Source organism: Hippocampus guttulatus, chromosome 9, assembly GCF_054856545.1.
Source record: "Hippocampus guttulatus isolate MCC_2025c chromosome 9, RoL_Hgut_1.0, whole genome shotgun sequence".
In the NCBI taxonomy this organism is placed as follows: domain Eukaryota; kingdom Metazoa; phylum Chordata; class Actinopteri; order Syngnathiformes; family Syngnathidae; genus Hippocampus; species Hippocampus guttulatus.
In genome coordinates this window covers 9,104,556-9,120,312 of record NC_141269.1, presented here as the reverse complement: position 1 = coordinate 9,120,312, position 15,757 = coordinate 9,104,556, and the positions used below count along the sequence as shown (strand labels likewise).

The 15,757-nt window shown below is 42.7% G+C and overlaps 1 protein-coding gene across 8 annotated transcripts in view; it reads left to right on the top strand.

Moving 5' to 3' along the window:
• LOC147200216 (receptor-type tyrosine-protein phosphatase delta-like) overlaps positions 1-15,757 on the top strand; it is a 190,527-nt gene that overhangs the window by 115,515 nt on the left and 59,255 nt on the right. For all 8 annotated transcript variants that reach the window (XM_086119019.1, XM_086119027.1, XM_086119026.1 and 5 more), the window contains one exon: positions 5,107-5,256. In XM_086119019.1, coding sequence (XP_085975145.1) covers positions 5,172-5,256 — 85 coding nt within the window. In that variant the 5' untranslated portion in view covers positions 5,107-5,171. The remainder of the gene's footprint in view (positions 1-5,106; positions 5,257-15,757) is intronic.

Genomic DNA, 15,757 nt, shown 5'->3' with positions numbered 1-15,757 from the left:
TTATTCCGGGTTCACGATTTTTGCTCTTTAGGCTGTAAACTGCGTTGCAGAAATAAACAGTGGGTTGAAATTAAAAGTATAGTAAATTATGTTACTCGTTAAACACTCATTCAGACTTTAAAAAAAACTTAATGCTAAAAAAATGAATCATGTAAATAAAAAACATGCAAATATCAATGTGATATGTATATGAAATTTGCAATTCAAACGCCTCCATAACAGATAAATCAATGAGAAACGATTTCTGACTAAAGTGCTTGACCCCTTCTTTTGCTTACACTGCTTCTCATATACAATTTGCGCTACAGCAACAAAATTATGAAAGGGAGAAGTAGAACAAAAAGTATACAAATAAATATAATTGATCAAATATGGATATGAGCATCTTAAAAATTGGTGAGTTGGGGTGAGTCCGGGTTTTCAGGTCTGTCTCTTCAATAGCCTGACAGCAGTCGGCAGGAACTTTAAAATTAAAGGATCAAATTAAGCTTCGGACATCTGTACAAACAACATCAATGTTGACAGATAATTTGACAAAGTTGACATAGATACTTCCCACTCTCCAACATCACGGTGAACAAATAGGGTACAGTACATTTTCCACTCGTCACCTTCCTTTTCAATGGAAATTCAGGCCCCAAAGACTTCCTGTTTCCTGTTGTGATGCAACAAATCCCAATTGTCACCACGTTGACATTTCTGTCAGTCAGCCGCTGTGCCAACGTAGCGAATAGCGTAAGTTAATAAGTGTGTCTGATTGCATTCGATGTCTCAGCTTTGCTATTGCAAATCAAATTATGAAGCTGAGTGTTGTTTTTTTCCGCGGCGCGCACTTTGCCTTAAGCTACGCTTTTCAGGATCGGCCTTTTGTCTGCGTCTCTATCTTGTCAGCCTCCGATGCAGCTGAACGACGCCATCGCATTTTCAGTCTAGTCCCACCCTGCTTTCAATCATCCAACCACGCATTCGTTTTCTATACCCTCCTCTTTTCAGTTTCTTCTTTAAAGTCGTTCTTAATTGCACTTATGCCATTGTAATCTTGCACCAGTTAAGGGAAAACTGAATACGCTTCGGTTTGGTACATATATAAGCAACTTGTGATTGGTTACAAGCAAAATCAATGATGAAAGGCCTCCATCCTGGATCTTGACAGCACATGAGAAGAAAATTTGGTGTCTGTCAAGTAAGATGTTCAGTGTTAAATCGAAACCCCCTGCCAAATATAAATCTGATCTATATAAATTGGTTTGGTTTGATTCCAAACCCATTTTGGCACTTTCCACGAAAACTCTTTCATCTATAACTGCTTCATACAACAAAGTGTATGCAGAAAAGTGGTTAAGATGGCACGACTGTCTGTGTCTTATGTGTTGCGTTGTATTATTTTGTTATTTTGACTTCAAGCTGGTGCCGCGAGAGTGGCTGCCTTTACAGCAGCTCCTATATTTTCTTCTTCTACTTCTTCCTTTCATAACTTTACTGCTGTGAATCGGGAATTTCTCCATTGTGAGACTAATAAAGGGTTTCTTATCTTAGCGAATCTTATCTTATCTTAACCACAATTACATCTGGATGGAGATTCAGAATGTTTTGTTTTGGTTTTTTTTTGATCATTGCGAAAACTGTCAGAAGGTGAACATTATCACCACACACAGGATGCCGGCAGAGGTTAACTCTTATTTACGATGGGAACGTCCTTGGCAGAAAACCCAACGAGCATAGAACAAAACCAAGGTTAATATACCAAAAACTGGAGACAATCAGCTGCAAACGAATAAACAAACCACACAGGTGAAAAAGTCGTTGTCCAATCACAACCGTGTATACCACGTTTTGGTTGCCGAGTGGTTAGCCTTGATGCTGCGTGGAAGCACTGCAATTTCTCGTGTGCGTTTTCTCTGGGTATTCCCAAAACATGTTTTTTAAGTTAATTGAAGAGCCTAAAATTGTCCCGAGGTGTGAATGTGAGTCGGAAGGCGTTTTTGTTTATTTGTACCCTGCAATTGGTTGGCAACCATTTTAGCGTTTCACCCGTCTCTTGCCAAAAATCAGTGGCGATCAGCCCACAAACGACTGTTATCAGTCAACTTCTGCATCACAAATCGTTTCTTTTCTTGTACATACACCTGATTTGGATCCACTAAAACAATACTTCTTTTTTCAATCACCTTCTCAAAATGCTGTGGTCGGCACTCTGTTAATTCCAAGGAAAGAAGTTTTTTTTTGAAAGTCTCTCTACTCTCTCATACGAGTTGACGGGGAACGTGTGCAAGTTTGTATGTCAACTGGCGAGATGTGAAACAAAAACAAACATGGTGTTGCAAATCGCGTTTTCATTCGTTGCTTAGCTGCACATTCAACCGCCGTCATAAACACAGACGAGACTGACGAGGCTATACTGGGACGGCTGCGGTCATTAGGCATTTGACGGTTTCAAAAACATGTTCCATTCGCTGTAATGTTGCTCATCTTCTACTTTTTCCTCCATATCATGTCATTTGGCGCTCCTCCTCCCATTTCTCCATGTGTTAAACTGTCACTAAATCAGTTTTTGTTCTGTCACAAGGCATCGCATAGATAAGTGTGACTGATGGCTGCAGGCTCAGCCAGACAGACAGTTGATATAATTGAGCGATAGGGACTAATGTAAGTGAATGGCCGAGCACCACGGCGTTCCGCAAGCTCGGATGCAGCGGGAGGCTTCCTGGTAGGGCCCCCCCCCCCCCCCACTCAGTAATGAGCAACAACAACAACCATGTAGACTACCATCTGGCCATTACCTTACTGATTGTCTCTTTTCTTCTTTTTCCGTCTTCTTTCAAGCTCACGTTGCCTCTTTGTGTGCGCTTGTTTGCCATTTCAGGTCGACTCTGCTCTCTCTCTGTTTCTATCTATCTCTCTGTTTCTCTCCCTCTCTTTCCATTTATCTCTCACTCTCCGCTATCTCAAGCTCTTTAATTAACGTGACACGCTGTGAAGTGAGATACTAAATAATGCAGACTTTTCCAGTGCCGTCAAATCAGCTGGCGTGATTAGTGGCCACACACACGAACACAAAGATGTTGCTTTTTTTTTTTTTTGTAATGTCCGTTTCATTTCGCAGAAGATAATGGGAACTGTAATTAGCGAAAATATACATACAAAGGACAATGAATAATCCAAACCTATTTCGATCAGCCCTGGCATTTGTTTCATGGGATTGCTTTTGTAAAGTTGACTTCTGAAAAATAGTTTGGGGAACTGGTGAGCAGCACAAGTTTCAACTCCCTTTTTCTGAATAATCTACCCATCCATCCATTTTCTGATCCGCTTTATCCTCGGGGTGTGCTGGAGCCTATCCCAGCTGTCTTTGGGCAGTAGGCGGGGGACACACCCTGAACTGGTTGCTTGCCAATCGCAGGGCACATAGAGATGAACAACCACACCTAGGGGCAATTATGAGTGTTCAATTGGCCTGTCGTGCATGTTTTTTGAAACGTGGGAGGAGACCCCGGAGAAAACCCACGCAAGCATGGGGAGAACATGCAAACTCCAGACAGGAAGGCCAGAGCTGGATTTTTTGCAATAATTTATTTAGTAAATCCAGGCTGTCTTTCTCAGACAATACCTATAGTCTATATTCTACACGTTCTTTGATTCGTGCTGGTAGAGTGAAGATCTCAATCCGTAGGCGGACAAACCAATGACATGCTTTTACGATACATAGTAAAACACAAATCCATGTCTGTGACCGTAGTTCTGCCGGTAGTATTGTAGTCATATTACAATCTGGCATGACTCAATGAGTGTAGGTGGGGGTGTAGGTTATCCCAAAGCAATTGTTTCAAAGCAAAACTAATGGAAAATCCAGTGTGGGTTTATGGTAGTTTGTTGCTTTGGCTCGCAGGAAGGTTGAGAGATTTAGGCTGCTGCTCTCATCTCTTCCCTGCCCCGTTCTTTCTCTTTTTATTTTTATTTTTTAATCAGAAAGTTTTGTAGAGGAGGCGATAGACTTCGGACCGCTGTTGCTGTTTCTGCATGTAAAAATCATGGTGCCCTTTTGGAGACGCATTCCCTTAAGATTTTGTTGCATGCGCTGTGCCGTGAGAGACAACAGTCATGACACTGAGCTACCCGCATACATATATTTACACTGTTGTGCCACAGTTCAGTGAAAACAACAACTGGCTCATGCATACGGATGTACTAACTTATACATTACAGAGGAAGCAAATGCATAAATATGCATGAATCAAGATTTTTTTCTCTCTCTCTCTCTCTTTTGCTCACTCTGTCCGACTCTCACTTCAAGTCTGTCATCTTTGGGAGAGGAACACTCATCCGTCATGTCCAATCGCGTCATGCGATTTGAGCTGTGAGTTTTCTGACACTCAAAGACGTCGCCCCGTCTCGACTGATGCCAGACTGTCGCAGACGACTTGCTTGATAGCGGACAGACAGACCCACAGACTGACTGACTGACTGAGGGATGATACGATCGCGAGCATGGCATGAATACGCTTAAAATATGTGATGCGGAAAAAGACAGAATCGCAGCGACATGGAATAAGGACTTGTGTGATGAAAAGGATGTTTTAAAAAAAAAAGCAGGCCCCGCTTAGAGTACGAGGAACAATGTGTGCAACATAATCTGTCTCCTTGCCGGCATGAATCCCTCCCAGTCCGCATCCTCTGTTCCTTTTCATCAATCACCGTGTTTTGACCCAAACGGGGTCTGTTGTGCCGCTTGTGAAGCAGGTAAACCTGCCACGGACAAATTGCGAGCAAGCAGGCAGGATGAGTGATGTTTTGAAGCAGGATGTTGGCTGTTTGTTGAAGTTCGGCGGCTATTTTGCAAACACACACGCGTGCGCACACACACACACACACACACGTGGGCATGCGCGCACCTTGGGCAATGTAAGGTCTTGATAAAATGCGAAGAGGAAGGGCAGCTGCATAACTGGAGTGTGAGGCCCCGAGGGAAATCGCACACATTCAAAAGTGTGTGTGTGTGTGTGTGTGTGTGCGCATCTTCAATTTATATAGTACATTCCCTGTCAAAATTTGGGCTTTTGAAAACAATCCTAATGAGTGCATTCTCTCCTTTGTGTCTTTCCCACGCAGGTTGTGAGGACTTGTCTCCATCATCCCGTTGTACAGTGAGGCAGTGAGCTGACGGAGGATACAGCATGCATGTGTCGGCGTACCCCACAATGCACTCTGCCAGCCCGGGTCTATTCCTCCTCAGTTTCCTCTTCCTCGCCGACGCTGACTGTGAGTGCTCTCACATTCACAACACATCGCCCGTGTTGGCTCAAGGGTACAGCCTGTCCAAAATTCATATGTATGAATCTGGCCCGAACGAAGGCATTATCTTCTGATATTGCATCTGCGCTATTCAAGTGTGTGTTTATCTGTATAGTTTGGCAAGCGGGCTTGACGCAAGGCCAGTTGTTTTTGTCCATCCCAGTATTACTTGGCATGGACAGTCGGACCACATATGGCAGATCAGATAATTTCGCCGCGGCTTGTGCGATTGCGTTGATGCGCGTGTGTGTTTGTGGGAGATTCGCCTGCTCATGTCCAACCAACATGTTTGGATTTTTTTTTTTTTTTTTGCTCAGCCAACCTAGTCATTAGTTTCATGCATGTTTCCTTGTTCAAGTATTAGGATGTGATGTCGACACGCAACCTTAAGTAACCAAGTTATTCATCGCCCAGTACGAAGATTATCCTCAAGTTTTATAATCTGCACAAAGCCACAGTAGTTTTTTTCTTGTATTTTAGCTTGCTCGACTCTAATTTACATACATTTGACTTTAAAATTACTGTGTGTGTGCTGAAAATGTGAATTGTCGCTAAGTTTTGCAGAGAAATGGCTCATTGAAAATTATTCAGAAATTCTCAAGAACACACATTTTATACATGGATTTGCGGGGAAAACAACAATTTGTCAAGTTGTATAGATTTATATTTACCAGTACCTAGCTAGGGCTTGTAAAAAACTCTTACTCGTACTTTCATTCCAATATGATATATGGCATCTCATCAAACAAATTTATGAATAATAATGTGGTTATTTTGACATAATTCCCCCATAGAACAAAGAACCTTTTGACATACTTCCTTATTTATCCTCTGAGACCCTCGTGTAGCTTCAAGAAGTATGTTCGGTGAAGTGTCTTGAGGTACATCTCTTACGACTCCCATTTTACGGCACGACAAAAAGCATCATTTTTGTTGCTCATCAAAAATCATGAGAACCTCATCAGCGCTTTGTCCCAAATCAGGTCGGGGCAAGGAACAACTCAATGACACCAAAATGTTCAAATAAATTGTCTGCATTTGAAATATTTATTTTGTTTCAGTTGCACTTTTACTATCAACAATCATTGAAATGCTTTTGCTGTATCATCCCAAATTGTCATGTAAATGCACAAAGACGTTCAATACAACTATGTGTCATAATCTTATTTAAACCGTGAACTTTGAAAAATGCAAAAGTCATGCGGCCGACACCATGAAACCTGCATACAAACATCGCTTTAAAAAAAACAACAAAAAAAACAAATACCTGCTACAAAAGATGGATTATCTTATATACGAGTTAAAATAGTTTCTCAAATCCTTTCAAGGAAGAGCTGATAAACGTGTTCAGAAAATGCTATTGATACGTTGGATACACGGGAAAGGATAAATGTTTTTGTTTTTTAAATTAAATTCCCATAAAACTGCTGCTCGATTTTCTAGTCCATTTCTCTGCTTCCCATTCTCTTTGTATTTGTTTTACAATGATTGACAATCATTTAAGGGTACCTGAAATGAACACACCGGGTATCTGGAAATTACAAGTGTTACAAAACGAAAGCAATTGCAAATCGAGGTGCGTCGCTTCAAAATTGCATCGCCTACAGGCGACGCTTTGATAGACAGGATGTCGGCCTGTCAGGTTGAAGATTAGCTTTGAGGATTCCTCTCTCGTAATGTTGGCGATGAAATGGATTGACTGATTTGGGTTGAGACCGCGGATGAAAAAAAAAATGTCAGGATATAGTGAGGGATGCTTAAAAATTTTCATACGAATAGGAGGAGATGTGGAGGTTGGGGATGATGTAGAAGATATATACACTCTAAATTGTCCTTAGTTGTGAGTGTGAGCGTGGATGGTTGTCTGTCTATGTGTGCCCTGCGATTGGCTGTCAACAGTTTCAGGGTGTCCCCCGCCTACTGCCCAAAAAAAAAAATGGTCTCGAGACAGTGTTGGGGTTGGATGGTCACCTAGAGCACAGTAAAATCTTCTCCATCAACAAACACTCTTGTTTTCCTATCAGCCTTCTGCCTTCTCGACCCATGTGTAAATTGCCCGGTCGGCCTGCAACGGTCCAGTAATCCATCAAAACGATGATGGTCCCAGACTTCTTTTGCGAGGGCGAGAGGAGATTCCAACAAGGCGGGATGCGTTTGTACTCAGTCTCTCTGTTTCTTTTTCCTCTAACCCTCCTCTCATTCGGCTTCCTGTCACATCCTCATAATGTGGTGAGATAGGAAGGACGGAGGGTTTGGGGTTTCTCCCATCGCTTTAATCTCACTGTGTGTGACGTGCCATGCCTCCTTTAATATCAACAGCGGGGCCTCTGAGGCTGTGTTGAGAGTTGAGGCATAGACTGTCACTGCTGGAATGCGAGTGTCAACATATTTTTGAAATGTTAAACGCTCCCTGACAGAGTCTCCGATGTAACGCGACATGAAGGGAAGACAATAGACAGTATATCTGTTCAGGATCTGAATATTTTTCTCACTTTTTGCAAGCTCCATCTCATGCTCGGTACGCAAGCTGCACTCATACACGCTCATGGACTAAGGGTATTAAGATGCAATCAGATGGAAGTGCATCCCGTGGAAACGTTGCATGACGCTACACCGTATGTGTGCCCTTTGTACCAATATATGGGGGATTGCACGTTGTAATGCATGTATATATTATTTATCCTCCCTTTCCATTTCCTGATTTTACTTTCTGCCTTTCACTTGTCACCATTTTGGATTTCTCCGCGCGGTTGCCGTCATGTGAATGCAAATGTCATCTATCTGGTGGATTAAGAGTAATGCCCTGATCCTGTCGCAAACTAGGCCACTGCACCGTGTACGCGGCAAGATGCCCTTTGTGAGAAACGCCATCTCTCCGTCTGTCGTTCAGGCAAATGTGTACAATGGGCACACATTGTTATTTCTTCTTCCCCTGTTTTGCGTCACAGACAACCTGTCGTGCCACCTTAGACTGCTTGGCTGGAAATATGACCCCTAAAAATTCCCTTTTGAGTCATTACAAAATATTGCAGAATGGTTTTAGTAAGCAGGCCATTTCATTTGTTTTTAAGAATCTTTGTACAGTACGAAACTCAGTTTTTGTGATTCAACAGAAGAGCAACCTTTTTATAGTTCCGGAGAGAGGATATTAAACTCACACTCTGTTATTGAACCGTCTGAAATGCACATATCAGAGACAAAGTGTGTGTGTACAGCATGTGGATGATGACAACAGGCCTCCAGTGGGTCACTGTCCCACTTGGCCACGTTGCAAGTGGACTGGTTTAAAGTGTAATTCATTGGTGTGATCACAATCAGGACTTGAACCAACCACTTTACCCAAACGGTTTCATTCATTTACTGCATTTTATGTTATGTATACAACATACCTTATAGAATACGCTATACGTTTTTTTTCTTGGGGCGGGGGTTCCGTCATAAACTATCACAGTAGTTCAATGACGAAATAGAAGCTGCACTCGTAGTGACTGATTGAACTGTCAACATTCAAGCCGACTACCAGAACTCTTTGAGGTGGTGGTTTGACCAGAAGCTGAAAGGTTTTGGGGTCAGTTCTCCACAGTGACCGAACCATTACCTGCCAAAGCTGAGGAGCCCTAGAGCGAAGCAGCAAATAATAGCGGCTTTGACAGGAGCCTTCTGAGGTGGTCTGCGAGGTTGTGACGCTGTTGTCCCTCGAGCACTTTGCTCAGTGGTCTGATTCAGAACACAAAATATGTATGTATTTTTGAGCTGCAGAAGTATGTGGGAGGAATGTAGGCTAGCGGCGATTGTCATAACTTATATGGAACCTCTTAGATCGACCACATAGGACAAACATTTTTTCACCTGGAGGTTCAATTGCCACCATCATAAAATCGGATAGGCACACACAATATTCCTTCCTTTTTTTTTTCTTTCAACAGCCGTAAATGTATAAAATAAATAACTACCGAAGAGTGTTCTGTTTAGACTGTATCTTGTTTCGAGCATCTGTTCCATAAGGTTTGGAAATGTTCTGAATTGTTATTTTGTGACTTGATTTGTTATGGAGGATTTTAAGATAAGATAAGATAAGATAAGATATCCTTTATTTGTCCCACACTGGGGAAATTTACAGCCTCCAGCAGCAAGAATGTAGGCAGAAAGAAGAAGAAAAAACAAACAAACACCGTTCAATTAAGTGCAATATAAATACAAAATGGATAAATCGCAGTGCTATTTACAGTTGTTTTCCACATCATTTAATTATTATTAATATTATTGTTGCTATTTTTTATTCAGCAGCCTGACAGCAGTTGGTAGGAACGAGCGTCGGTATCTCTCCTTCTTGCAGCGCGGGTGTAACAGTCTCTGGCTGAAGGAGCTACCTAGTGCTGTCAGGGCGGGCTGGAGAGGGTGGGAGGGACTGTCCATCATAGCTTTTAGCTTAGTTAGCATCCTTCTGTTGCCCACCTCCTCCAGAGTGTCAAGGGAGCAGCCCAGGACAGAACTGGCCTTCCTGACCAGTCGCTCCAGTCTCTTTCTGTCCCGGGCTGAGATGCTGCCTGACCAGCAGACAATGCCATAATGGATGGCCGAGGCCACCACCGAGTTATAGAAAGTCTTAAGGAGCGACCCCTGAACCCCAAAAGACCTCAGTTTCCTGAGTAGGAAGAGTCGGCTCTGTCCTTTCCTAATCAGAGTGTCCGTGTTTCTAGACCAGTCCAGTCTGTTGTTCAGAAGAACACCTAGGTACTTGTAGGAGGTCACCCTCTCTATGTCCATACCCTGGATGTTCATCGGTGCTGGTGAGGACTGTTTCCTGCAGGAATCCACAACCAACTCCTTAGTTTTCCTAGGGTTGATCTGGAGGAGATTCTGCTGGCACCAGTCCACAAAGTCCTTCGTCATTCCCCTGTACTCCCGATCGTCCCCCTCTGTACTGAGGCCAACAATCGCAGAGTCATCAGAGAACTTCTGAAGGTGGTTTAGAGGCATTTGAAGTGTTCATTCCATTTTTTGGGGTGGGGAGGAATTCCCCAAAATGATGTTTTAGATCAACACAAAGATAATCAGTCTGCTTCCGGAGGACTGCAGAAATAAGACAATATGTACTGCTGAGAGACTGAAATTGTCGAGAGTGTCACAATTTGACATTATTTGTTGACATTACTTGTTGATGAAATCATTTGTCAATGTCAATTTGCTCATCGATAAGTTGACTTTAGAAACACTATCATAAAGCTAAATGACCACTGATATGACAGCATGTCATTGCAGCAGCGCCACACAATGCTCTGTTGTGCATGTGTTAGTGTTTAATGACATATGATGGAGTTTCTGTGCTTACGTTTGGAGTAGTTCTTCCAGTAGACAAAAGATTACATTGCAGTAAGTATCTTGTTACGTGCAAGCGTCAACCTTGGCTGATAGAGGAAGACTTATCAGGGTGACACAGATTTTAGGGTCCTGCCCTGAGGGATTAGGGTGTGAAAAGCATGCCCATGTTTGTGCGATTGATGTGTATTGCCCATATGCGTTGCGCAAATGTCCATCGTATTCTTGATCCAGACGATACATGTAATGGAATAAACATGCCGAGCCAAGTACAAGGAAACTTGTTTTTAACTAACAATGATAATAACAAACTCATGGTTTGTTTTGTATAATATTATAGATGCTCTTTTTGCCAATTTTGGCTGTTTCTTTCACTCTCTTTGGAACATAATAGACAAACATTTGACATAAATGTCTATCTTGACAAATAAGTTCCATAAAAATGTTTCACAGTGTGACACAAAAGTGTTTTATTCATAGACTACATCAATCAAACTCTCGTAATGCTTATCTACATCATTTTGAAAGCTTGACAACCTCACTTCCACTAAAAAGTCAAAAAGATTGAATTCGGGCTTCAATCCCTAATGATCTTCTATGGAACCCAAATAAAACTCAGTCATACTGAGATGTATCTCATATTTTAGCCCTTTTATCTAGAAAAATCCAGTATCCTAAAAAAGCATGGTCAACAAGCACAATTAACATGTGTTCCATTTCCGACAATGACATTAACAGCCGTTTTAATACCTCTTGTATTCAATATCAGTAGACCATGTAGGTCAGCATATCCTTAATTGCATTACAGTTGTGTAAACAAAGTAGCCTTTTACTGTAGTATTCAGAATAGAAAATAAATGTCTCAGTCAAATCGCAGCACAGAAAATTTCTGAAGTCATGTAAGCGTTTCACAGCGGAGGGTAAAAACGGGCAGCCTGGGCAGAGACAAGAACAGTCCATGTTGAGAACTTGAACATAAATATTTAAAACAGGTTTCAGCAAAGTTGCTGTTTCTGCTAGCAGCTAGTATAGATGTGCATCTGTCCATGACTAACATGAACTGACTGATGCTAGCTTACGGTTATTTTAGCAGGTGCGCCGTCCTGTGAAGAGCCCTGCTTATCGTTAGCTTAGCTTAGCCGCGCGCCTGTGTTTGAGTAATGCGCTTTGACCACAAACTCCTCTGTTCTTCTTTATGGGAAGCCAGTCGTGACCCAGTATAGTTGGGTACCGGGCAGGCGAGCCCATGTTTCTAATGACCTGTGTAGTGGAAAAGGAAGCTCCATTCGATGAATTCCTCCCCTTGTGTTTGGAACAAATTAACCCTGATTAATTCGGCACTAGCCAGACCCAGGGGCGGTGACAGCAAGTAAGTGGCCTGCTAATTGGATGTACATTACTACCAGCAATAGCAGGATTGTGTTATTTATGGCATTGTTCAAGTGATGATTGTTACATCAACTGGAAGTTGTAAAAACATGCAAGCAAGTACACATAGATTTGAAATGAATTGTGTTTCAAATTAGTATTCTGCGTTGGTTTGAGACACAGCTGAGATTCACCGTCCAATAATATCTGTAATTTGAAATCTATCAAAAATTATAGCAATTTTCCTAGCAGTTACTTGTGTGTAAATTCATTTTCACTGCCTAAACAGGCTGTTTTGGCAAATGTTTTTAAACGCATTTGAGCACTGCTGGGGGATAATAGTTGTCTCTCCGTGTTTAATGGCTCCAGCCATCCAATTTCATTTCTAGGACGAATGCGAGCAGCTGATAATTTGCTCTTAATGTGTCGGCTTGATGTTAATATGTTGTGCTTCTGGCTAGCCTCCCGCCCACTCTTGAGGCCCACTATCATGGGCATGGATGGAGCTCTACGTTTGGCCTCGTTCCTCAACTTATTTGACAAGCCTGACTCACTTCTCATTTGCGAAGTCATCCGCTAACCGCCCACCACCACATGCAGCACAGTGCAGCGGGATCTTCCCTGGCAAAGCTTGTAAATGACTCATTACATGCTTAACGATCGACGAGAACGCACACGTACAAATGTGGGGTGCAGGCACAGATGCTTGGCAAGGTGCACTTGCATCTAAAGCAGTCTCTTCAGATGGTATCAAAACATCCAGCGCAGAGGCATAAAAAGTCCCAAATGCTATTTAAATTCCACTTGGAAGGGAAACAAAAAGGGATCTTGTCCAACCATCAGGAGGTGCCTGATATCGACCTGATCAGGAAGTTTAATAAACAATTATTTTCCTCATCCTCTGAGGGATGATCCAGTTTTCCACCTGTGAGCAGTAACAATCCAGCACTTATTCTGGATTAGCAAGTGTACATTTCTGGACCCTGCAGCTCCTTCTTTATAATGGAGAAGAAGAAAATGAAATGCTTGACCATATTCTCGAAAGCGGATGGTTGTAATGTTCAATTTGTAGCTTTGTTACAAACCGTAAAAAGGCAGTGTGGTTCGACTTTATGCTGCGAGGGCCATTGATCTGATTCTTTCGGGTAGGACTCTCTGCTTTATACTTTTTAAAAGTCAGATCTCCAAAGCGACTAAGGCAAGAAATCACACAGCTCAGGGAGCAATTGGATTGTAACATTTAGGAGACTTTTTGTAACGATGCACATGCTAGGGGATTTGAGGAGGTAACACTAAAAGAAGCAGTGAGTAGAAGAATCATTCTGAGATTTTAGAATAATGTATTGATTGGCAAGCCTTTGGTAGTGTTATGGTTTCCATGTCTGACTTTTGTGCAACTGGCATGGAATTCATTCCCTCGCCCAGTGCATGACCGACAATCAGACCAGTCTGCCGTTCGTCCGAAGTCAGTTGGGGTATGCTAGAATTATCATGACCAAGTGGTCTGTCTGGCCCTTAATCTAGCAAAGTTCTTCATCCATCTGTCAGTTGATCCATGTTCCTCTTCTTATCCATGTCTGGATCGAGGCTGCATCAGTCTAATAAGGGATCTCAGGGGGAAGCCTGGCCACCTTCTCCAGTTGCTCAGACAGGACACTGGGGCATTGCCAAGCTAGCCGCAACAAATAGTCCCTCCGACGTGTCCGTTTTTTGCTGGGTGGACATGCCTGGAACACCTCACCAGGGAAGCATCCAGGAGGAATAACCCCCACAGAGCCCTACAAGGGACCACAAGGATGCTCTAAGCACATGTGTCAAGCACCTGTCCTACAGTTTCCTGGAAAGTGTACCAAGCTGGCCCAGTGTTGTATGACCACAACGAAAACCACCTTGGTCCAAATTCGACGAACAGCCCTGTCCCCAACACCAACAAATATTGAGGTGTGAACATTTCCATGAGACTGAGGAGTCTAATCTCCCTCTAGTTGGAACATTTTCTCTGATCCCGCTCTTGTTAGTCACCTTTCTCTTCATTTCCATCCATGCTCAATTTTTTTTTCAAGAATAAATCCATATTCTTATACATCATACACCCCACAGGTTTTGTGCTTCCATCTGCAAATCTCAAGACATAGCCCTTAGGGTTAAAACACTGTTTTTCAGCTATGGTATCTTTGTACACATTGCCCTTAGTTTAAACTAATCTTGTTCTTATTTGTTGGAAGCCCTGCACTGTGGAATTTATATCATCCCTGTGCAGTGTGCACTTTATCTCATAGAGAGCTTAACCAAATTTGTCACAGTTTACTGAGTTAGAGAAAAATGCTATCAGGAATGAACCGCCACACCACCTACTACTCAGTTTTAATGCAGTAGCTGACCTGTGTCAGCTGCTTACTAGGAAAGAGCACCTGTAGATATGTCCTCACTGATAGATTGGTAATTGTCAATTCACCAATGGTGATTGATTTACATTTGATTTAGTTTAGCCATCTAGCAATTTAGAACTCAGTACTGGATTATGAGTCCATTTGCCTTCTGTATTTAACGTTTGCAGATTTTGATCAAGTTTGATGTCAACCTAGCCATCCATCCATTTTCTTCTGTTGTCTCTTGCCGGTTGCCGTGGTAACGACCTAGGCAGAGGACCCCAGATTTATGTCTCCCGAGCCACCCCGTCAACTCTCCCAGGGGGCATCCCCAGACAGAAAGTCCCCAGATAGCTGAGAGACACAGTCTCTCCAGCATGTCCTCGCTCTACCTTGCGGCTTCTTGAAAAGTAACATTTTGTTTTCCTACAATCCTTTTTAAAACAATGAAATGTTAAGTGCCTGGGTATAATCAATGAAATACGGTACTTCAGTATTACCCCGGGCAGTGCAAAATGTTTACTGGTTCAAGTCTATACAATGTGACAATTTTTTGTTTTGTCCTTGTATAACAGCCCCCCCCCGGCCATTCCCAGTTTTGGGACAGTTTTTAAAGCATGTCATTGTGTGTTTACCTCGATAAATGGCGGTACTTGTGTGTTGCCCTAACCTCAGTAATAATAGCAAATGACAATTTTCTACCTTGAGATCAAGGTTTATCACACATCTTTACTTCAAAAAGTTGTCCAGCGCAGGGAGATGACTCTGTAATCCCCACCATCTGCTGTGTAGATCAGATCCCACTATATGCCGACCTTTATGTAGGCCATCCTCCCTCCAGCCGACCATTGAGCACACACAAAAATGCGCACGCGCACACACTCACGCAAACACACGTGCACACACAGAGGAGGGAAGATTGGCACCGTCTAATTCCATCTAAATCTCTCGCTGCGGTACCACTCAGTAATTTCTCCCTCATTTCCATCTTGGGTCAAACCAAGGAGATAGATTCTCCCTGCGAAACCTTGAACTTCCTCTTTCAACTTTTCGCTTGTCAGGCCAACAATTCATTTAACATCACTGAAATATTAAAGCTGCAGCCCTTCCACACACACACTGTAAATTCCATCGCTCGGCATGAGACATGATCGCTACTGAATGGGAGAGAAAAAAAAAGGTAACCGAAGGGAAATGAAGAAGAGAGTCAGCAAAGAGGGAGTTGGGATGGACGTTAAAAGTGAAAGGGTGAATTGAGACAAGCGAAGAGCATACGGTTACGCACCCCCTCCCCTCATTAAGTCAGTCAGTGTGACAGGAGGACTTACATAACACCCCAGAGATGGAGGGAGGAGATGAAGAAAGAGTACCGAGGAGGAGGATGAAAGAGGTAGCAGCTGCGGAGCAGGCAA